We start from the raw sequence: 23,372 nt of genomic DNA on the forward strand, positions 1-23,372 counted from the left end.
ATTCCCCCGCCCCACTCAACCCCCACCACTACACACCACTGCCCAGCCTTCCTGCCTCAGCCCAGGGAGGAATGCCAGGCCCCTCAGCCCTCCAGGCCTGTCTGCCACCAGCGTTTTAACCAACCTCAGAATGTCTGGGCTCCATCTGGAACAACTTGGGGCAGGCCGGGGGTGGAGTGAGGGGGAAGACCATGCAACCCCCTGGGATTGGCAAGGAGACACCGCAAAGCCAGCTGACCCAGCCAGCCTGCAGCTGCCTCCGCCCTGCACAGTGGAGACAGACAAAGAGGAACCAAGAAAGTGTGCAGGAGGGAAACTGAGGCTCATCCCAGGCGGGGGGGAGGGAGTGGACCCTAATCCAGTGCCCCACAGCCGGTGGGGGGGGGCTGTCATTTTGGTAGAAGCTCACCAGCACTTGATACACCCCAAATCTTGGCAATGGCGGAAGAGTACTACAACCAACATCCCGGCCGCCAGCACAAGTTCACCAGTGTCCTCGCTAGGATCACGAGCAAGACAAGCAAATGCATGAGCACCTACCCCATGACGCTGCCCCCACCCAGGGACCATTTGTCACTGCTTCCTCTTCCCCTCCCCCACACCCCGACACCCAGAAATGAACAAGGAGCAAAGAAGGAAGAGACATGAGTCTCAGCTCCCGCTCACCAGCCACCCCGTGGATGCAACATTATCATTCTTTTCCTAAATGTTAAAATCAATTTCTTGGAGAGACAGAACACCCTGAAATACCCAAAAATGGCCCTCAGGGAACCAGAAATTCAATCCAGGTCTCCCAGGCAGGGCGGCAGGAACGCAGTCACCCAAGGGTATGTGTGAGCAGGCAGCTGGAGGCAGCAGCCTTGACCAGGAGTTAAACTCAAGTACTCTGATATGGACGTGGGCGTCCTAACCAGCAAGCCGAATGCCTGCCCCCTGGAGATCATGCTTTTTTTTTTTTTAACTGAAAGATTTCTTTACTTGAAAGGCAGAGAGAGAGTAGAGGGTGAGAAAGAGATCTTGCATCCACTGGCTGATTCAAATAGCCACAACACAACGGCTGGAGCTGGGCCAAGCTGAAGCCAGGAGCCAGGAACTCCAGCTGGGTCCTCTATGTGAGCGGCAGGGGCCCAAGTTCTTGGGCCGTGTTCCACTGTTCTTCCAGGCACATTGCAGGGAGCAGGATGGAAAGTAGACTGATCAGGGCTCGAACCTGCACTCCCATAATGAGATGCTGATATTGCATGTAGGCTGTGTCTTAACTTGCTGTGCAACAGCACTAAGCCCTGGACGTCGTTTCTGAATGAACAGCAAACAGGCAAGCAACTGGCACACAAAGCTGCCTGGCCTTGCCTCTCTGGGGCACTTGGAGTCTTGGTCTCCCCATCCGCATCCTGAATGGTGGGACTGGAATAATCATGTGCAAGCCACACTCTGCTGAGCCCTAAGGGGCCTACCAGGGACAAATGAGGGCAAAAAGGTGCCCCTTGCTAGACCAGCTCCCTTCAGAATACAGGTCTGTGTCCTGCCCACTGCTGTGTTCCAGCTTATTTGAGCAAAGGATTCTCTGGCTTAAATCCTGACTGCACCATTTCCAACCGGAGCCAACTAGATCCCCCACCTCTCTCTCTTCCAAATACTTTAAAAATTTTGGGGGCCCGGCGTGATAGCATAGTGGCTAAAATCCTTGCCTTGAACGCGTCAGGATCCCATATGGATGCAGGTTCTAATCCCGGAAGCTCTACTTCCCTTCCAGTTCCCTACTTGTGGCCTGGGAAATCAGTTGAGGATGGCCCAAAGCCTTGGGACCGTGCACCCGTGAGGGAGACCCAGAAGAGGCTCTGAGCTCCTGGCTTTTGATCCACACAGCATTGGCCATTGTGGCCATTTGGGGAGTGAATCAACAGATAGAAAATCTTCCTCTCTATCCTCCTTTCTGTATATCTGACTTTGCAATAAAAATAAATAAATCTTCAAAATAAATATTTCCTTTGTAGACAGATCCTCAATGAAAGAAATTTTAGGTTAAAAGAAAAAAACAACACCTTTTTTTGGTTTCAGTCAAGGCCTGGACCACTCACTGGATCCTCTCCCACACTGATGAACTCACAAATGGTTTCTGTGTTTTCTTAAACATCCTTGCCCGTCCCTTCTAGCACCCACCCACAGATACTCCTGGAGGTAGGACAGAACTGTCAGATTAGAGGGCAAAGGTACATTCAACTTGGAGAGAGGCTGCCCTTTCCTTCCGACAGAGACACTTCGCTCCCGCCCCAGGCCTGTGAAAGCAGTGTGAAGCACCAGCTCTGGACAGACGCTCTTATCTCAGCCAAGGTCATGGGAAGAATTTTAGATCCCTGATCTCCCATTACACGCCAGACTTGGGGAGTCAGGGGAGGCAGAGAAGGGACCTGCCTTTTACTTCGATTGGACCAAAAAGAAAGAAATTCTGGACAGGGAGAGGCCTGGATTTGGGTCCAAAGGGGCTGGGAGGGTTCCTTGGGAGGGTTCCTTAGGAGTGTCCTAAATGGGACTGGAAGGCTTGGGCTCTAGGCAAGGAAAGAGACAGCTTCTCCCAAGCCCTTCTTGTGCAAGCTTTGAGCTCCTGTCAAGGGCCGGGGCCCCAGTGTAGTAGGCAAATCTTCTACCTGCGGCACCACCATCCCCTATGCACACCAGTTCAAGTCCTGGCTGATCCACTTCTGATCCAACTCCTGCTAAGGGCTTGGGAAAGCAGTGCAGGGTGACCCAAGTCCTTGGATCCCTGCAACCATGTGGGAGACTCAAAAGAAGCTCCTGCCTTCAGGCTGGCCCAGTTCTGACTGTTGTGGCCATTTGGGGAGTGAACCAGCAGTTGATAGATCTCTCTCTCTTTTCCTCTCTAACTCTTTCAAGTAAAATAAATAAATTAGAATTGAGCAACTACTTATCTGTCCTCCTAGCTCTTCCCTCAGGGGCTCACAGTCATGTACCACCCTTCCACCCCACCCCCTGAGAACTCGGGGCCCAGAACCTTCCACCTCCCCAAAAGCCAACTCAGTCCCATTTCCCCTTTGCCAGGCACACAGCTGAGGCCCAGCAAGGACAAGCAACTAGTTGCAGGGACACGGCCTGGGACAGGGCAGAGCCCAAGGAGGGGACAGAGCCAAACCTCTGCCCAGGATTCCTACCCCAGGACTTGGGCCTGGACTGCAGGGACCACAGGCCCTCAGACTGAGCACCTGTTCGTGGGCAATGTCTCGGGCAGGAGCAAGTGCAGCCTGGACCTCGGCTTCCCACGACTTTGACAGCCACATCTATCTGTGCACTTGAGCCTCCCTTCTCTCTCTCCCCATCCCTAAGGGCGGGGGGCGGGCCTTAAGAGGCCCTGTAAGACGCCCACCTCCTGCACGCAGCACCAGCGTGGCTTTCCCGCTGGCCAAGGGCCATGTTTGCCCCACGAACTGTTTTTGCAGAGAGGAAAGGCCTGACCCGGCAACCAGTTGTGGTCAGGCCCTCTCGGCGGCTTCTCCTCTGGGCAGATCACGAGGGACCAGCTGAGCACCGTGTCCAGCCGTGCAGGCGCAAGGCCTACTATGCCATGCCACCTTGGCCGCCCCCTCCCCCAGTGCAGTCCCTGAGACAGGGGGCAGATGACAGTGTGAGCGTCCAGGGTTAGGATGTGTTCAGGGTTGTGCTGATACACAACGAAACCCCTGAGGGTTTCAACACTTTGGAGGGGGGGGCACACAGGGCCAGGGGCCCCTAGCATCAGCATGTCCTCGGGGCAAGGGAAGAGGAAAAGCAATTCCCCACCCCAGCCCAGGCTTCCTCCTCCAGGCTTAGAGGGAGCTTAGCATGCCCTTCTCAGCATCCCGACCACCCCCCCCCCCCGCCTTTTTAAAATTTGTAGTGCAAAGTCAGATATACAGAGAGGAGGAGAGACAGAAAGATCTTCCATCTGCCGGTTCACTCCTTAAGTGGCCACAAACGCCAAAGCTGTGCCAATCCGAAGCCAGGAGCCAAGAACTTCTTCCAGGTCTCCCACGAGGGTGCAGGGTCCCAAGGCTTTGGATCATCCTCTTCCGCTCTCCCAGGAGAAAAGCAGAGAGATGGATGGGAAGAGGGGCTGCTGCGATTAGAACTGGCACCTATATGGGATCCCGGCACATTCAAGGTGAGGACTTTAACAGCTAAGTCACTGAGCTGGGCCCCTCAGTACTTATTAATCACTTGCTGGGTACACAGCAGCCTCAACATTTATTAATCACTTACTGGGTACACAGCAGCCTCTTCCAGAGGACCTCTGAACCCCCTGTTGGTGGGAAGCAGCACAGCCACCGCTGGGCCAGGGGCTCTACCTGCACTTCCTCCCTGTGGGCTTCTGGTGGGGCTGGGCCTGCGATTCTGCAGAGACTCAGAGCTGCTGTCCTAGCAGAAACCATTCAAGGTTACATGGCCCGGATGGGGAGACCTGAAGGCTGCCATTGGAATTCAAGGCTCTTTCACGCACTTCTGTCCATCGACTCAGTTTCCTTGCCCACTGTGTGCCTGGAGGTGCCCCTTCCACTGCCCCATCCCCGGGCCCTCCGGCCAGAATCTGGAGCAGCCGTGTTAATGTGAAATGCACACAACAGAACTAGCCCAAGACGCAGTCCGCTTGCCTGGACATTAGCCCCTGGATCCCGCCCGGCCTCCCCAGTGACAGCCCTGGCATCTGCTCCATAGGAGCCCAGGCGTCCGGCTCCATGTTGCCAGCTACGCTGACCCCAGACAACATCTAAGGCCTGGCTGTGATCCTCACACCACACAGGGCAGACAGAGAACAGCTGAGACATGACCCCCACGCTATGGCAGGCGCCAGGCCCCTGTGGACCAGCCCGTGGCCTGGAGCCCACCCTATCCTTCTTGAGTGTCGTTCACACCCCGACACTGGGCTTTCTGGGACTTCCCTGGCTACTGGCAATGCTCCGGCTGCACCACACTGCCCAGCCCATGTTCCTCGTCCTGTGCCCAAGGAGAGCCTCTAAACCCTCAAGTGCAAGAACCTGGCGGGTCAGGAGCCTCTGAGAAGAGGTGACCCTGGGAAAGACACCCCCACCCTGCTCTGCTCCAGGGGCTAGACTTCATCGTTGGCAGCAGGAGCACCTGTGCTGAGCTGATTCCCACCCACCTTCCTGATTCCGATTTCTCAGATGGGGAAATTGACTCAGGTGAAGTGACTTGCTCAAGAACACACACCTGGGACATGGTAGTACAGGGGTCATTCAAAGCATATACCTCTAACCATTAGGCCACACTGCCCCTGCACTCGTTGTGTTGGGGGCGAAGGTGGTGTTGAAGGAGGCCAAGCAAGGGCTATGGTCCAAGGTCCTCCTTCCTCCCCACTCCTCCCCACCACCATCCTCAGCCACTGAGCCACACCAGTCCCCTCCTCCCCACTCCAGCTCCTCCAGCTCAATCCCATCCCAAGAGAGACGCTGCAGGTGCCCACCTACCAGGTCAGCCTCACAGGGTTCCCTCGATGGTCCCCGTGGGGCTCCTGGCATTCGTCTGGCTGGCTGGAGTAAATTTACGAGCAGGGCTATTTTTCACCCTGCAGCTGCTGCCATAAAAAACTGGGACCCCAGTTGGGAAGAGAGCAGCTGTGGGGTGTGGGCGGGGGACATCACAGCCCTGGAACCGGGGCCAAATGCCCCTACCATTTCAGAGCAGCAACCAGAGAATCCAGAAATTCGAACCTGTTGAAAACACTGCTCCAGTCCCCTGCACGCAGCCCCCGTTGTTTCCCTAGCCTGCCACAAAAGTGAGGGTCGCTGGGGCTTCTCAAACCAATTCTGCAGAATCACCTGCAGAATTCAAATGGCCGGCAGGGGCCCAGGTGACTGAGCGAGCCATCCGAAAGCCTGCTCACCTGACACGTGTAGGAGGTCAGAATCCCCATTCTTTTTGTCTCTGTAACGGAGAGAAGTCACAGCCATCGTTCAGAAGGTCGTGTGGAAGAACATCAAGTCACGCTGTTCCTAACAACTTTATCCAGAATGACCCCAAACGGGAATCAACCAGAACGTCTGTCAGCAGGGGAACAGACAAACCAGTGATAACAAGCATTTGAAGAGTGGCGGGAGCTGGGAAGCGGTGAAGCTGCTGCCTGCAATACCAGCCAGCATCCCCTAGGGGCGCTGGTTTGAGTCCCGGCTGCCCCACTTCTTATCCAGTTCCCTTCTAAAGTCCCCGGAAAAAGCAGCAGAAGATGGTCCAAGCACGTGGGCCGCTGCGTGGGAGACTTTGCTGGAGTTTGTGGCTCCTAGCTTCAGTTTGCTTCGGCCCAGTTTTTGGGGGAGTGAATCAATGAATGGAAGCATTCTCTCTGTTTTGCTAGTCTTTTCCTATCTCTCTCTAATTCTTCCTTTCCAATAAATAACTAAAAAAAAAAAAAAATGACATGAAGAAACCTCAAAACAATTATGCAGAGGAAAATAAATTAGGCAATAAAAGAGCACACACCCCCAGTATGTTCTGTTGATGGAAAATTCCAGAAAAGAAAAATGCAGGCACCAAAAGCAGCCCAGGAGCTTCCCGCACATTCAGGGAGGAGTTGGGGCAGGGAGGAGGGATACAGAAAGCTTGCAGAGAGCTAAAGAGAAAGCCTTGGAGGTGACGATGCGTTCACGAACTTGGTGACACTGATGGTTTACGGGCACACTCGTGTGTGGGAGACTGGCAGATTGTTTATGCTTGCAATATATGCACTTTATTAGGTGTCAATTACCCCTCAGTAAAGCCATAAAAAAAAAAAAAAAACAGCAGGGCACCAGACATATAGACTGTACTCAGAACAGCTGCCCCCGCGGCTAATCCTGGCCAGGGTGGCCCGGAGATTCTCCGAGTTATTTTCAGCACGGGTCTGTTGTATGCACAGTGTGTGCTGGGGACCAGACACAGAAGAGCTGGGATGGGGAAGCAGAAAGCCTGATGCACCTGCCCCCTTCCTGAGCCCAGAGCCTTCCTTAAGTGCTGGCTGAAGGGAAGCTGACATCTCCAGGTCCCTACTAACGAAAACCCAGTGCCAGGATGCGCTGAAACGCCAGGGGAGTGCCCTCTGCCTGGCTCCCCATCCTGGCCACGTCCCCCACCCGAGATGAGGATGCAGAAGAGGGCCCTGCAGTCCAGGTGTGCCATCAAGCCATGGGTCCGTGTCCTGGGCTGGCTTTGCTCCCTGTCCCTGCCCCATGATGGCCACAACAGGCCTTGCCAGGAGACAGATTCCTAAGTCCACGGTCAGTGGGGGCTTGTTTGGGATCTGGCAGACTCCTGGGGCCCTGACAGGAGTGGAAACCTCCCTCATCCTCCCTCACCCCCTGCCAGCCCCCACAATCCCCAACTTTGACTCCAATCTCAGAAGGGGGAACAGACTGAGGGGGGATCCGAGCAGAGGTGTGACCCTGCCGAGACCTCCCCAAAGGACTCATTCATTCATTCCTCTAGGGAGCAAAAAAAAACCCAGCTCTTTCGTGATCATCAACTGTCAAAGTTCAGAGGTGAACAGCACTGCCCCGTGCTGGCCCACAGCCCCACTAGTCCTGGGGAGGGTCCAGGGGAAGCATAAGCGCGGGGTTGCTCAGCAGAAAGCTGCCGAGTGGGAAAATCAGGCCCTTCTTGTCCCCCAGAGGCCTCCTGGGTCGGCCTCCATCCCTCACCCGGGGTTCCTCTGTCACAGGGATAACCAAGGCTCCCCTGCCTCAGACCCCACAGAAGGTTTGAGAACAAAGAGAGATCCAGAGAATCTGGGGATCAGAGTGTTCTGCTTCTACTCTCCTCATCATTCTGGGTTGGAGCTGGGCAGGATGGAGAAGGGGGGCCCCCCCTGTCCCCCCCCCAACTGGCAACCCCAACCCCAGTGAGCCAGAGAGCAAGACAGAGACCGCTGTGTGTCCTGAAACCCAGCCATGGCCCCCTTCTGGGTGGGCAGGCAGATGTGGGGTCTGAGGAGGTGAGGAGCTTGCTGCAGGGGGTGGGGTCCCCACCACCCTGCAGACACAGCCCGTGCTCCTGGCCACATCTGGACTCCAGCTGGCAACTCAGAGACACAGGGCTACAGGGGAAGAGGGGGAAGAGGAGGAGGAGGAAGAAAATAGGGGTGGTTGCCCCAGGGCGGCTGGAATTCACCATCATAAGCGGGGGAGGAGCCTGGCCAACAAGGAGACAAAGGCAGTGGCGACCTATGGCCTGGGGTTTGGACCCATTTCAGTGCCCGGCCATTCCCCCGCCCCATGGAGGCCTGCTCTGCTCCCCAGGTCAGGGTGGGGAATCTGGGAGACCCCATCTCATCACTGCCCGCTCCCCCACACACTGACCAGCCTCCCTTCCCTGCAGGTTCACCCTTTCTACCCCACCCTTACTGCTGCCAAAGAGAACCAATGAGACTGGGGGGCCAGATCAGGGGTGGGGGGGTTTATTGCGCTGGTGGGTTACATCTCAGCACCCGGAGGAGAGCAGTGCAGAGACTGGGGGACCCCATATGGAGGGACAGGGGAGAAGACCACCCCTCAGATCCTCCCCTAATGGGGATGGTACCCAGGCTCCCTGTCAACAACTGAACATGCTGCAGGCTGCCAGCCCAGACGTGGAGCTCAGCTGGGCAGCCAGGCACCCCTGGCCCCAGGCTGGGCGTCAGAAACCCTCTCCCACCCACTCAGAATCCTCCCCACACACACACCCTGGGCAGCTCCAGAAAGGGCCCGAGCCACCACACTCCATATCCTAACCCTGCACCACCCGGACACCAGAGTGGTTTCCAGTGCAGTTTTCCAATGTGGGTAGAGCCAGATTGCCCTCAGCAGCTATTTTTAAAAGTTTGGAAAAGACTAAACAAAACCAAAATCCATTGGAGCCTGCACAGGCTTTGTGTACGTGGCAGACAATGCCGGAGGGCTGGGGAGGAGGGCAGAGGAGGAAGGAAGAGGTGACATTTCTGCAGTACCTTTGGCCTTGGCCACAGTGTACCTGGGGAACAAGTCTATCTGGGAGACACTCGCTGAGAGCCGGAGGGGCTCCTCTCCAAATCTCCCTCTTTAACCAAGCCCACTTCTGGCAGAAGCAGAAGCAGAGGGGGACACTGGTCTGTCAGGGGCACCGCAGGGGCAAAAGATGGCACCATTTGAATGTCCGGCCAGACTGACTGCCTCTGCTGAGCACCTGGCTGTCTCCCAAACAAGCTATGACCCCTGAGGGTCACAGAGGTGCCACCAGAGGCCAGCCTCTCCAGGGGTGGGTGGGTGGGAGTGTCAGCAAGCAGGTAGGGCTGAAGGCCGTTCCATGCCCAAGGGAGGGACAGCTTGAGATCTGAGAGCCCTGGGGTTGTGGGGGAGTGTGGTGCTGCTAGACGCTGGGGGAGTCCTGGGCTAACGGGGGAGACCCCTCAGACTCTTCCGGGTCCTCGGCAGCCACCGCAGTGTTCTCGGCCACCACCGCGCTCGGCTCTGCCTCCACCTGTGGGTTCTCAGCCGGCAACGCACATCCCTGGCATTCTGGATACACCTGCTGTTCCTCCTCCTTCCTCTCCTTCCCCCCCTTCTCCTCCTCCTTCCCTTCTTCCTCCCCTCCTAATTTACCCTCTGCCAGCCTGGCTCCCTCCCTGCTGCCCTGGGTACCCCTGGCCGGAGACTTGAGGTTCTGGGTGGCAGCCAGGATATCGGCCTGAAGCTGCCGGGAGGAATCCAAGGCCTCCTCGGGCCGGCTGTCGGGAGCCCGGGCGGGGACCTCGCTGAAGGCGCGGGGGCCGCCAGCCCGGTCGCTCTGGTCCACGTACTTCTTCTTTGGGAAGGAAGACGGGTAGTAAGCCGAGGCTTTGTGCTGCTGGCGCGTGATGAGGGCAGCACACACGACGAAGAGCAGCAGGAGGGCCAGGGAGCCCACTACGGCGACGAGCAGCACGTACTGGCGGAAGAAGTCCATGACGCCCTCCAGGAAGCTGGTGGGGGGCGAGGGGCCGGCCAAGGGCGTGGCCTGGGGTCCCAGTGAGGTGGGGCTCAGGGCCGGGGTCCGGGGTGGCGGGAGGCTAGGGGAGGAGGCTGACGAGCCCTCGGCCTCCCCGCTGCCTCCCAGCTCCTCCAGGAACACGGAGTGGGCCGCGGGCACTGATGGCAGGAGCAGCAGCAGCAGGGACAGGACCAGGAAGCTGGGGGCTGTCGCAGTGCAGATCATGGTGTCCCAGGGACCTGTCAGTGGGGAGGGGACAACAGGAGGACAAAAGTCATCGCGGGGGGCCCAGAGTATCAGGATTCAGAGAGCTCAGCCAAGCCCCGGGAGGTACACTGTTCATTCTTTGGGGACAGGGGCCCCATCGGTTCCCTGGGAGGACAGAATCTCACTTCCCTCCATGTCCTCAGGGTTTGGCCCCATTTCTGCAATACAGTAAGTGCTCACTGAATGCATCTCGCCAAACTCAGGCCGAAGAAATAAGAAGACATTCCTTTCTCACCATGTCCCAGCTTACTCGGGTAAATTGCTTACAAGGAATTTCTCCATGAGTCCTAATTACCCCATGGCAGGGGGAAGGCATACCGTTATGCCCATTTCCTAGTTGATTAAAATGAGGCTTAAAGGGGTTCAGGCACACCAAGAAAAGAACAAGGAGGTTTTGCCAGCCAGGGGTCAGGAGAGATAGTAGGGCTGAGCAAATAAGAAATGGGGGGAGCCAAGTGTCTTCCCCTCCTCCCCCAAATTCAGAGATTCCCCCACCACCCACCTTGTCCCCAGACGCTGGGCTGCCACACTGGCTCAGTCAGAGGTTCCTTCCAGTCTCCCCACAGGCACCCAAGGCATGTGAGCCTTGACTTTGAGGCCCCCAGGTCACCGAGCTCAAGGGCGGCTGATGGCCTGCCCGCTCCTAGGCCTAGGAGGGTCCCAGAGGAGACCTCATGGCTGAGCCCCAGCCAAGCCCCTACTACTGCCGCAGCGCTGCCAAGATGAGGACCAGATGGAATCCGCCATGCCCACAGGAAGTCTGCTCCTGTGTGAACCCCCAGACCCCATCTGCCCCAGACAGCCCGGCTGATGAATAAATCCCCTCAGGCCAAGTTCAGGCAGAGTCAAACACACACACAAATGCCCCTCCACCCTCAACCTCTGCCCCCTTACTCTCGCTAATGGGAGGTGGGAGCTCCCATCCGGCCAAACGCAAAAACCCTGTCCCCTTCCCAACCCTGGCCAGGCTGTCTCTGTGGTCACAGGGGTTGGCCGAGGCTTATGATGCCTCTGTGAGATGCAGGAGCCTTGAGGGTCCCCAGCAGGCCAGGGGCTGGCCCAGGACAGCACAGCAAGGTTCCTGAAGCTGCCAGGTTGTAACTCCAACTCCAGTCCTAAGGCAGGGACAAGCCTAGGCCACCCTGTGGCTCATCCTGGGCTACTCCAGGCCTCCCGATCCCCTGAGGCTGTCTGGGGAGGAGTTGTGTACTTGTATGGGTCACCACAGGTCCCAGCACTGCAGGTGCCTGAGTCTCTGACTGGGTAGTTTAAACAGGCCCCCACCACCACCACCACACACACACCCGGCTGCCCCACTCTGTCTTCCCTGAATGGTCCACATCTCCCCCAGCACACAGGGCAGGTGGCAGAGAGCTGTGTTGCATGGGTTTTACTGGTCCATCCTAATGCTGGAGATTTTCAATCTATGATTGGCTTCAGATGTGAAACACACAGTCATGAGGGCAGACTTGTCTAACTCTGAAACACACTCACACACCACGGACAAGCACAACACACACACTACAAGCGTGCACACACACACATACACACACACACCCATGAATGAGTTTGCATCCCCTCAGTATGGCACAAGGATGAACTAAGACATGAAGACGCACAGGTTCTTGCAGTCACAGTAAGCATTGGGAACCTTGTCCGGCCAGCCCCCTCTCTGCCTTCCACCATGAGTCAAGCCTACGGTGTCAGCTGCCAAGTGTGCCTGCAGAGGATAATGGTGCTGTGCCCATAGGGGCTGAGGATGTTAGAAGTTGTAGATGTGCTGAGGCCAAAGGCACTGGCCAGGAAGCCCCGTCAGCAACCCGGCTCTCTGCACCCTCACTCCGGGGGACTCAGTTTCCCCACCTACACATGGGAGTAGGACAAAGACAACTCCAGGCATCTTCACAGAGCAGGTCCTCAGCTGGGTTCACAGAGATCCAGGATCAGCCAACACTGCCAGCTCCAAGTCCCTCAGGGCGGTCTGCACCCCATTTGCCTGTCTGCTCCTGGTCTCTTGTTCTCAGCAGGGAAAAAACCAATGCCTACTCCCCACTGAGGGAGAGTGCCTGGACTCTGGGCGCAGGGGAACGCAGTACCAAACACACACACAGACCACAGACATATCCACACCTAAACATGCAAACTTAACACATGCAACACACAACACAGACATGCAATACAAAACACAAGAGACACACTTAATACACAGACATGCACAACACACAACCTAGACACACAAAACACATAGCATGTGGACATACACAGCAGAGACACGCAATATGTAACATACAGACACAACACACAGAGCACAGACATGTACAGCACCCCACACATGCAACACAGACACACAGCAGACATGTAACAGCACACACAGCACAGACACACACAACATACACAACACACAAACACACAAGCCTGCAGCAGCGAGTCAGGCAAGGTGGCCACCCGGCATTCAAGAGTTCAGAGACTCAGCTCCAACTTTCCAAGTCCCCACAGCCCGCCAGCTTTCCTGACCCACCCCCTCCTCCAAGGCAGTGTGGGCACTCAACCACCCCTGAAGCTAGCCAGGCCTCCAAGGAGACAGCCACGTGGCCCTGGACCAGTCCCCTGCCCGGCCTGGGCCTCCATCTCCCATCCGTAGCCAGACATGCGGAAGTAGCTCTGCCTGCCTCCTGGGAGAGCTTGGCCAAGTCCCTGGCCCTCATCCCCACAAGGAACTGGAGTTTCCCAGGACACTAGGAGCTGGCACTGGCCCAGAGATGGACAGCCTGCCCAGGAGGTATGGGGAGGGTCCTGGGCTGGGCCGCAGCTGCACCTGGGGCTGAGGGCCACCACCTCCAGCAAAGACAGGCCACAGAAGCCACAGCCCACACTCCGGGTTTGCTGTCTGAAAAGAAAGGATCCCACTGGTGCTCACGAAAGTGCAGCTTAATGCAAATCATCCTGAGGCCTGGGCATCCCCAGGCCTGCTGTGTACCCCAAGGCCAAAGGCAGGAGGGGTGAGCCACAGAAACCTGACACATTAGTAGCCTGGGGGAAGGGATCCAGCTGATGCCTGGCTTCCCACAGCCCTCTTGAAGCCAACCAAAGATAGGGGGGACCCAGGGCCCCTCCAAAGGAAGGCCTGGAGCAGGAATGGGGTCCTGGAGGCCGAGTCCCCCACCCTGACCCCGCCACACACACACAGCAGCAGCAGCAGCAGCAGTCTGGACACAACACACAGACATGCAACACTTGGAGACACAATCCCAGACACGCCAACCCAAAGGCAACCTGGAGGCACACAGAGAGGCACCTCAGTGTGGACGCAGGCACACACGGACACACCACATGCCCATCTGTGAGCAAGGCCCCTCAATCCAGCCTCCCAGCCCCCCCATCTTCCCCCTGAGCTGGAAGCAACCCTCTTCCACACACACACACACAGCCCCTGCAAGCCTTTGGGACTCTGTGGCCATCCCACACGTGCACTCTAAGACAGGCAAACTTGGAGAGGTGCTGCCAAAATACGCCGGAGACCCGGACTCACCAGCTCCTCCACGCACGCGGGCCTGGGGGCTCGGGCGGGAGAGGATCCGCTCCTGCCTGCCTCCCTGCCTGCTTGCCTGGGCTGCTGTGGGCTGGCGCCGGGCCCCACAGCTCCCTCCACCCGCCCGCCCCCGCCGCTCCTCCTTCCTCCCTCCCAGCGCCGGCCAAGCTGCGGGGCCAGCTTGATCTCATTAAGAAGGTTTGGGGCGGGGCTGTGGGGCCACACGCAGGCCCACCCGGCCCGGGCAGCACCAGCTGGGGCGCTTGACCCCGGGGCCGGCCTCGACAAATGAACGGGATGCACAATATTAACGGGACTGTCCCGCTGGCTTCTTCAGAACTGAGGGGTTCTTGCCCGCCCCCCCCGGCAACCCATACAGCCGAGGGGGCCAAGGTCAGGACAGCTCTGAGGCCCTAGAGTGGTGAGGAAAATTCCCGATCCTTAGTTCCAGCAGAGACCCAAGCTTTCCAAGCTTAGAGTGCAGAGTTGGGGACCGAAGGGGTGTGGAGAAAGCCTGGTCTGTCCGAGACAGGCTCTAGTTCCGAATCCCAGTTCTGGCTCCTGCTCTGGTGGGGACCTTTTTTTTTTTTTTGCCCCAGGTCCCAGTTTCCCCCTTTCTCATTGTAGAAGGAAGCTTGCTGAGCCAGCCCTCTGGCTCTGATGGTCTGGGACCTGTAGCTTCATGGTGCTCCCAAGGAGGTGGATTTGGTAGTTGTGGCCCCATTTCCCAGAGGAGGAAAACTGAGTGGGGTGAATGCAAACTGATCCACCAGGCTGCTACAGTGAGTCAGGTCCTATAACCTAGACGACTGCCTGACCTCAACAGCTCAGTAGGGCTGAGTCCTGGCATTCATTCCCCATGCATTCATTCAGCAAAGGCCCCCTTAGCGCCTGGAGAGCCCCGGGTACTGGCACGAGCAGGTGCCAGAGCTGAGCTGGCCTGGTCCCCCAGGGAGCTTACAGACTGCCGAGGACCCAGGAGCAGGACGTGTGCAGAAATGGCTTTCACACAGCACAGATGGAGCTCGCTGCAGAGAGATGGGCTGAGAGCAGGGCCGAGTGCTGTGGCACGCGCTGGCGTCCCACCTTAGAGTGCTCACCTCAGCCCTGGCGGCTCCGCTTCCCATCCAGTCCCCTGCGAATGCACTTGGGCAAGCCGTGGAGGATGGCCCCAAGGGCTCGGGCCCCCGCATCCATGTGGAAGACTCGGACAGAGCTCCAGGCTTTGGCCTGGCCCAGCCTCAGCTGCTATGACCTACGGGCAGAAAGATCTGTCTCTGTTCTCTCCCCACCCTACTGCTTTTTTTTTTTTTTTTCTTTAAGATTTATTTTTATTACAAAGTCAGATATACAGAAAGGAGGAGACACAGAGAGGAAGATCTTCCATCCGAAGATTCATTCCCCAAATGACCGCAACGGCCGGTACTGCGCCGATCTGAAGCCAGGATCCAGGAACTTCTTCCGCGTCTCCCACACGGGTGCAGGGTCCCAAAGCCTTGGGCCGGGCCGTCCTCAACTGCTTCCCCAGGCCACAAGCAGGGAGCTGGATGGGAAGTAAAGCTGCCTGGATTAGAACCAGCGCCCATATGGGATCCCGGTGCGTTCAAGGCGAGAACTTTAGCCGCTAGGCTATGCTGCCGGGCCCCTTATAACTCTTTCAAATAAATCTTTTAATACTCAGTCCCACACACAAAAACACATGTACACACATGTACAAGTTATACATGTTTGCATAGACACAGAAGTACCCACATCCACATGCATGCACATGCCTACACATAGCTACACAATTCTACCTGGGCAAGACACGCTTGAGTCTATGCAGTCACAAGTACATGCATTCTCTCCCTAAACAAAATGTCTCAACTCAAAACAGTCATGTCAGCCACGGGACAGGGGGAAAGTGCAAGCCCAGGCCCCTGTCACAGTTCAGCTATGGGCTGCTGGGCCCACCATGCCCTCCTCGGGCACAGCTGTGTGCAACCTGGGCCAGGGCTCATGGCCGCACACTGACAGCCTCGGGATATGTGCACGCAGGTCCAAGGGAGCTCCCACGTTGCTGCTGCTGCCGCCTCTCTGCACCTAGCCCCGTCCAGCCCTGGGAGATGGCATCCAGTGGGCGGGCCACTAAATGGGAAATAAGTCACCTGTAATTCTCACTGTGGTCCCTGCTCTGAGTGGGGAGCGGCTGGCTCGGGGTTGGGGGTGGCGACCTGGGGTAGGGGTATGAGGATGCAAGAGGATGCCCAGCACTTAGCACACGCAAAGGGCTTGAGGTAGACAGTATCACAGCCATGCGGTAGCTGGTGTGCCAGGGCTGCGGGAGCCCCAGGAAATACGCTGTGACCCCTGATTCTGGGGCTGTTCCCACACCTTTCAGGGGCTCCATGATGCATCCTGCCTGTGGGAACTCCCCTCCGACCTGCACACCGCACTCTCAGATGTCAGCCAGCTCACACTCTGCACCTGTCCTCCATCCCCCAGGCTTCCTGTCCACTTTCTACAGGTCTAGTGCCCACTGCAGGCCTGGGGCCTGGTCACTCCCTGGGGCCTGCACTGTCCCCGCCACTGCCTGCATCATGGTTCCTGGTAGCAGGGGTCGGGGTGGGGGTGGCACAGACAGGCCGATGGCACAGGCAGACTGGGCCGCTCGCTGGCAACCTGTCATTTTCAGAGCTCCAAGCAGTGCCCAGGTCTCCGCCCAGCCTAGGAGCCAGTCAGAGACCCCACCCTATGCCCACCGTGAAATTAGCAGCCAGAGTCCCCGCCCTGTGAGCAGCCCAGCCAAGGAGGAAACACCCACCCAACTTGGGGCCAGAGCCATGGCTAATTACACAGATTCCCCCCCCCCCCGCCCCCGCCAGTCCCCAAGGCCACAGGGGCCTGCTTTGGGGTAGAAATAGCCAGAGCTTTTCATGTGGGTGGAGAAGCCTGGGCACAAAAAGACTCAGACACACCCACCCACAGCCCCACCCTGTGCCCTCTAGGCTTGGCCCCTGCCCCTCCACAGGTTGTAGCTTAATGATCATCACTTCCAGGAAGCCCTCTAGGATTCTTCCAGCAGCCCCCTCCAGGCTCCCATCACCTGCACATCTGGGCAGGGCCTGTGCTGTCCCTGTATCCCCAGTACCTGTCCATCAGATGAATCGCCCCCCACGGCCATCTCACACACACACACACACACACACACACACACACACACACACACACACACACACACACGAAGAAGAGGCAGAGAGAGGCTGGGAAGGGAGCAGGGACAGGTGTACCTGTCTCTCCAGAGAGGCCTCTGACCTGACACCTGCTGGTAAGAAGAGGCAGCAGGCAGAGCTTCCAGGAAAGGCCTCTGGGAAGGGATTTGGGGAGCTGGTCCATTCTCTGCAGGAGACCCATTTCCGCTCTCGGTTCTGGCCTGAGCCACCTCTCTCACTTCCCTTTGTGGAACAGCGAGGGGCCAGAGGAGGCTTCTCTGGTCACTGACACTTTGTGATCTTCTTTTCCACCTGTCCCAAGAACCGGCCCCAGCAAAGATGGGATACTCACTGGGGCTGCTGGGAGAGAAAAGCAATGATGCCAATGACATGTCACGCCGATGACGTGGCTGCCAGTGGAGCAGCCACGGTGGAGGACTGCGTGGTTCTGGCCAGGTTAGCCCAGCAAACACATTCCCGGGGACTCAGCCCTAGAAGGCCAGAGCAGCGGCTGGTCCCTCTAGTAGAAAACGGGCAGCGGCACCTGGGCCCAGCATCAGGATGCCCATACTGGGCTACCAGAAGGAACAGACGCCCAGAGCCCAAGAACTCGACCCCGGGGCGGGTCTTAGCCCTGCCACGTGAGATGTCCGCATGCTATGCCAGAGGGCCTGGGTTCAAGTCCTGGCTCCAGCTTCTTGCTGATGTACCCCCTGGGAGGTGGCAGGTGCTGATGCAAGTGCTTGGGCTCCTCCACGCACAAGGGAAAGACCCGGACAGAATTTCTAAACCTGGCTTTGGCCTGGCCCAAATGCTGTGGCATTTGGGGCATGAACCAGAGGATGGAAGGTCTCTTGTCTGACTATCTGTGTGTGTGTATGTCGGCTTAACAAATACAACGAAAATATGGCCCAGTGAAATAGCCTGTGGCTAAATCCTTGCCTTACATCCACTGGGATGCCATACAGGCACTGGTTCTAATCCTGTCTGCTCCACTTCTCATCTAGCTTCCTGCTTGTGGCCTGGAAAAACAACAGGGGATGAGTCAAGATCTTGGGAGCCTGTGCCCACTTGGGGGACCCAGAAGAAGCTCCTGGCTCCTGATCAGCTCAGCTCCAGCCATTGTAGCCACTTGGGGAGTGAACCATCAAATGGAAGATCTTTCTCTTTGTATCTCCTTCTCTCTATGGATCTGCTTTTCCGATTTAAAAAAAATACAATGAAAATAAAGGAAAACTACGAACCCACAGAGCACATATTGGATGGTTCTAGAACAAGGGCAAACCTGAGTGTTGGGTCATCAGAAGAGCAGTTGGGGGTCCGGCACAGTGGCCTAGCGGCTAAAGTCCTTGCCTTGAACACACTAAGATCCCACATTGGCACCGGTTCTAATCCCGGAAGCTCCACTTCCCATCCAGCTCCCTGCTTGTGGCCTGGGAAAGCAGTGGAGGACAGCCCAAAGCCTTGGCACCCTGCACCCGCGTGGGAGACCTGGAAGAAATTCCTGGATCCTGGCTTCGAATTGGTGCAGCACCGGCCGTCTCAGTTACTTAGGGAGTGAATCATCAGACGGAAGATCTTCCTCTCTGTCTCTCCTCCTCTCGGTATATCTGATTTTCCAATAAAAAAAAAAAAAAAAAGAGCAGTTGGTTGAGGAGGTTCTGAGAGCAGGCCCACACCTGGGTGGCTGCGGGGGCAGACAGGAAATGCGTCAAGGCCTGAGGCTTGCACATTTTTAGGATTTGTGAGTCTCCAGCAGTCGGCTGGGGTCTTGGCACTTCCTGTGGCCAGGCCAGCTATGCCGTCCCTATAAACATTTACATTCCTGGCCCACAGGCAGCAGCTTTACGAGCTGCACATGGAGGCCATGGCGGCCAGTGTGAATGCAAACACTCCTGGGGTGGTGCCCCAGGCCACACCCTTCCCAGCAGCCTGCCCTGTTCCCTGGCAGTGACCGGAGTGAAGAGGGTTCTTCTCAGCCGCCTTTGATGTTGGAAATGAGACCCTGGTGGCCACTGAATCAGGATGGGGCTTTGGGAAAGACCTGGGGGTAGGTGGGGGGGGGGGTTGGTGGTGCTAGGAGCTGAGCTTCAGGGGCCCTTGGTCACCCCAACATGTAGGTGACCCTCTGTCTCTCTCCAGGGTGGGTGGGAGTGGGGTGAGCAGGTCTTTTAAGAGGGGAAGTGGCTGCTGAGGCTGGACTGGAGAGAGTTGGGGGGGTGTGGTTGGAGTGACCAGCTAGTGGGGCGCCAGGTGGTCTCTGCAGGGTGGATTTGAAGTGGAGCAACCAGGACTTGAACTGGCACCCACATAGGATGCTAGTGTTACAGGTTGGCCCTTTGTACCAGACCAACTCTAGGGCTGGAAGCTTTACTGTGCTGCCTCCTTGTGCAGCGGTAGTAAGTTAGGGCGGCCTCCTAGCAAGTGTATTCCACAACACTGAGTACCCCAATCCCAGGTAGGAATAAGCCAGCAGGGTGGCGGGGGGTGAGACACAGGAGGGAAAACTACCCAGGGTGGGAGGAAGCCAAGTCTGCCTGGCCTCCGGGCCCTTGGAGTCCAAGCTGCGTGGTCCTGGGCTGAGTTACTCAACCATCCCTCAGTTTTCTCACCTGTAATATGGGCACATTCACCACAGCCACTCCCCAGGGCTTTTGTGAGCCTTGGCCTGTGGTGCTGAAATCAACATGCTGATGATATCCCAGCGGCAGTAACTACGACCTGGAGATCCCCATTAAAGCAGCAGCAAATAGGAACCTGGGACGAAGTAGGTCCTGCAATCGGACAAGAAGGGCCAGCACCGTCCGCACCCCAGCTGGTGGCAGCTAGGCAGGTCTCATCAGGGGGCTGTGGCCCCATCCCAGGGGCACAAGTGAACATGTGGTAGCCTGACCTTCCGCAGGCTGAGCCCGATATTCGAAGGCACTGGTGGGGGTTGGGCCCAGCAGCTGCACACATCTGGTTTGAATTGTCAGTTGCAAGCCCCAGCCAGGCAGCCAGGAATCTGTGAGCTAATTTTAGGAGAGTTCCACAGGGTGGGACCTCGCTCCCCCAACCACAGGGGATAGGGTTGCTGGAAGCTGGGATTTCCGCAGTGCCCCTCGGCAGTCCACACCTTCCCTGAAGCTCATGACTCTCCCAGGGTGAGCACTAAAGGGTGAAGGGTACTTACCGTACACAGGGTCATCCGGATGTAAAGAGCCCTGCTCCCCAGTCCCCCCTTCCCCATTTCACAAATGAGGAACTGAGCTTGCTAAAGCCAAGATTCGAGCAACTGAGCTGTCATCTGCCATCTCCAGGCAGCTGGAAACAGGGGTGTAGCCGAGGACTTGAACCCAGGTTCAAGATGGGATGCCTGCATTGCAGGGGACAGCTTCATTTACTGTGCTACAAAGCTAGCTCAGTCCCTGTCTTTTGATTCTGTTATGTGAGTTAAGCCCACAAATATGTTATCACTAACATATGTGCTACTAAATAGAACGATGAAAGTGAGAAGTTTATTTGGGGGGAGGGCCAGCACAGGAACACAGCCAGTATCCCATAGGAGTGCTGCTTCAAGTCCTGACTGCTGAGTGTCGATCCAGCTCCTTTGCTAACAGGCTTGGGAAGACAGCAGAGTACTGCGCAAGTGCTTGGGTCCGTGGCACCCATGTGGGAGACCCAGGTGGAGTTCCTGGCTCCTGGCTTCAGAGCAGCCTAGCTCTGGCTATTGCGGCCATTTGGAAAGCAAACCAACAGATGGAAGACCTCTCTCCCTTCTCCAGCAGAGAGCAGGCTGGAAAGTGGAACAGCCAGGCCTGGAGCCAGTGCTCGCTGGGGATGTCATTGTCACTTCAACCTTGCTCCTGTCCCAGTTCCAGCTCCTCCCTTCCTTTCCCCAAATGGACCTTCAGTCCCACGCCTGCTGGGCAACCCCACTTTGACCCAGACCTCTCCTAACCCCATCATCCTCACCCTGTCTTCCCCTCCTCCCTGGAGCCCTGCAGGTTCTGCCCAGCTGCCTGGCCCCGTCCATCAGCCACCCACACCCCAGCACCTGCGCCTGTGCCACTCGCTGCTCCCAGTGCCTGAACCTTCTTCCTCCCCTACCTCACCACTACCCCGAGCCAAGGACTCATGGAGTCCCAGCCGGGGCTCTCCTGACTTACACCAGGCACAGTTGCCTCTGTTCAGGGCTCCAGGTTCTGCCCTGCAGGTAGGTACATGCCCAGCTGCAGTCAGGGTCTCCCCCATCCCCATGGATCTGAACTTCCTTGTGTGCCAGGGCTGTCCCACTCGAGGGTCTGCCACCACCGTGGCTCACCGGAGTGGGGCAGATGTGGGGGTGGAGGAACGTGGGGAGCCCCTGCCATCGGCTGCTGGATGAACCATCAACAGAGCTCCACACCCCGGCGCATGAGAGAGAGACAACAGACTTAGAGCACACTTAGCCACCACCACCAACTTCCTCTTCCTGTCTACCCTTCCCTCCCCTGCCCTGCGGGCCTGGTGGCCCAACAGCAGCCTCGGTTTCCCCAATGGTCACCTTCCTGTGTTCCAGGGTTGTCGTGATGCCTAAATGAGGCTCCGCCATCATACATGCAGTAAGTGTTCAGTTAGTGGCAGCCACTTGGCCCCTACGCTCTAGCCCCCTGCCCTGCTGTGTTCCGTTCTGCTTTCTGCAAGGAGGGGCTGGCCCTGTGCCATCCGCCTTCCTATGGTCGCCACTTCTGGGCACCAGGGCAGGTCCCCGGGGAGGGTTGAGGATTCCCCCAGAAGCCCGCTGTGATTCCAAGGGTATAACACCATGGACTCTAGTCACCGCCCCTCCACCCGCACCCCAGGGCCACAAGGGGTCACCTTCGCAGAAGTGTGCAAGGCCAGCTCATTTACTTACTTGCTGAAGATCTTGCTTCAGCCAGTTCACTCCCAGATGCCCTCAACTGCCAGGGCTAGGGTCAAACCGAGACAAGCAGCTGAAAACTCAGCCCGGGTCTCGCATGTGGGTAGTGGGGCCACCCTCACTGCCTACTGGGGTGCATATTGGCAGGGAGCTTCAGGCAGAAGCCAGAGCCAGGAGTGAAATCAGGGTACTGCCACGTGGGAGGCAGTAGTGTCCAGGCTAAACTCTCGTTGTGTGAACCAGCCTTCTTGCAGTGTGACACTCAAAGCCAAGGCTTTGGGTATTTGTGCCCATCTGCACCCCGGAGATTGTTGGCAGGCATTGAATCATTCACAGCAGCACGGTTGAAAAGGGGTGTCATTCAGAGATACCCATGGCAGGGTTCACCTCGAAGAAGCTGATCAGGGCTGTTGGTCCCATTCAGGGAGCCGGCTGGTAACCCAGAGCCAGCATTGCATCCATAGATGCTCCTGCATGGCCTTTCTCCTCCATTCATAAAAACTCAGCAGAAGGATCTAAGAGCTGGTGGCGGGCGCCTCCTGGTGGCTACTTTCAGCACCGCCTCAGCAACCCTGCATTAACACCCACATCCTAGCCCTTGGCGGTCAAGCAGTGTCCTGGAGCCCCAGAAACCTTCCGGAGAAATGTTCATGCTGCCTTTCCCCACTTTAGCTTTTACTACTTGATGGTACCTGGGGAGGCAGTGAGTCCTTCATACCCAAAAGGAACATCAAGAGTTTTGTTGGTCAAATCTTCAACTTGCAAGCACCAGCATTCCATATGGGTGCTGGTTCTTGTCTTGGCTGCTCCACTTTCCATCTAGCTCATCTAGCTCCCTGCCTGTGGCCTGGAAAAGCAGTGGAGAGTGGCCCAGGTGTTTGGGACCCTGCAATTATGTGGACAACCTGGAAGAAGCTCCTGGCTCCTGGCTTCAGATCGGTTCAGCTCTAGCTGTTGCAACCATTTAGGGAGTGAACCAGCAAATGGAAGATCTTTCTGTCTTTCCTTCTCTCTGTAAATCCACCTTTCTGATAAAAATAAATAAGTCTTTTAAAAATGCATTCACACTAAAACAAACTTACCTTTTAATTCTGTTTTTCCACAAATTTCCTCATATGTCCTTGTATTTACTGCCTGTTCCTTTGAGAAAGAGTTCCCTAGCCAGGCGTAGATATGAGATGCCAATCAGAGTAGAGGGGTTGCCCCGGGGAGTGCCACGGGGAGGGCAGGGCAGGATGCCAGGGGAAGGCGGCACTGATTGAGAAGTAGGGGACCCATACTCTGCAGGCCAGGTCTGCGTTGAGAAGAGCTGAGTGAAGTCTTCCAGCGAGGGCCCAGGGGAGACAGCCCTACCTCCCACCCCCTCCCCCAGCCACTCTCAGACACACTCAAACACATTTGTTGTGAAAGGCCATGCAGGGCTCACTTACCAGAGGGCTCATTTGAGGGGCTGAGGCTGAGACCAAGTGACCCAGGACCAATGTCTTGCCCGACGTGGGGGGGATAGAGAAACCCAGGGAGGCTTCCTGAAGGAGGCAGCAGCCTG

General features: G+C 57.0%; 1 protein-coding gene across 1 annotated transcript; it reads right to left on the bottom strand.

Moving 5' to 3' along the window:
* Positions 1 to 9,229: 9,229 nt before the first annotated feature.
* TMEM119 (transmembrane protein 119) lies at positions 9,230 to 23,320 on the bottom strand. Its single transcript, XM_041003440.1, has 2 exons — positions 23,257 to 23,320; positions 9,230 to 10,196 (listed from the first exon to the last, which is right to left on the bottom strand). The coding sequence occupies exon 2, from the start codon at positions 10,180 to 10,182 to the stop codon at positions 9,358 to 9,360; it is 825 nt and encodes a 274-aa protein (XP_040859374.1). The 5' UTR covers positions 10,183 to 10,196; positions 23,257 to 23,320; the 3' UTR covers positions 9,230 to 9,357.
* Between the last annotated feature and the right edge of the window lie 52 nt (positions 23,321 to 23,372).

This window comes from Ochotona curzoniae, unplaced genomic scaffold (genome assembly GCF_017591425.1).
Source record: "Ochotona curzoniae isolate NIBS_2020 unplaced genomic scaffold, NIBS_Ocur_1.0 scaffold_274, whole genome shotgun sequence".
NCBI lineage: Eukaryota > Metazoa > Chordata > Mammalia > Lagomorpha > Ochotonidae > Ochotona > Ochotona curzoniae.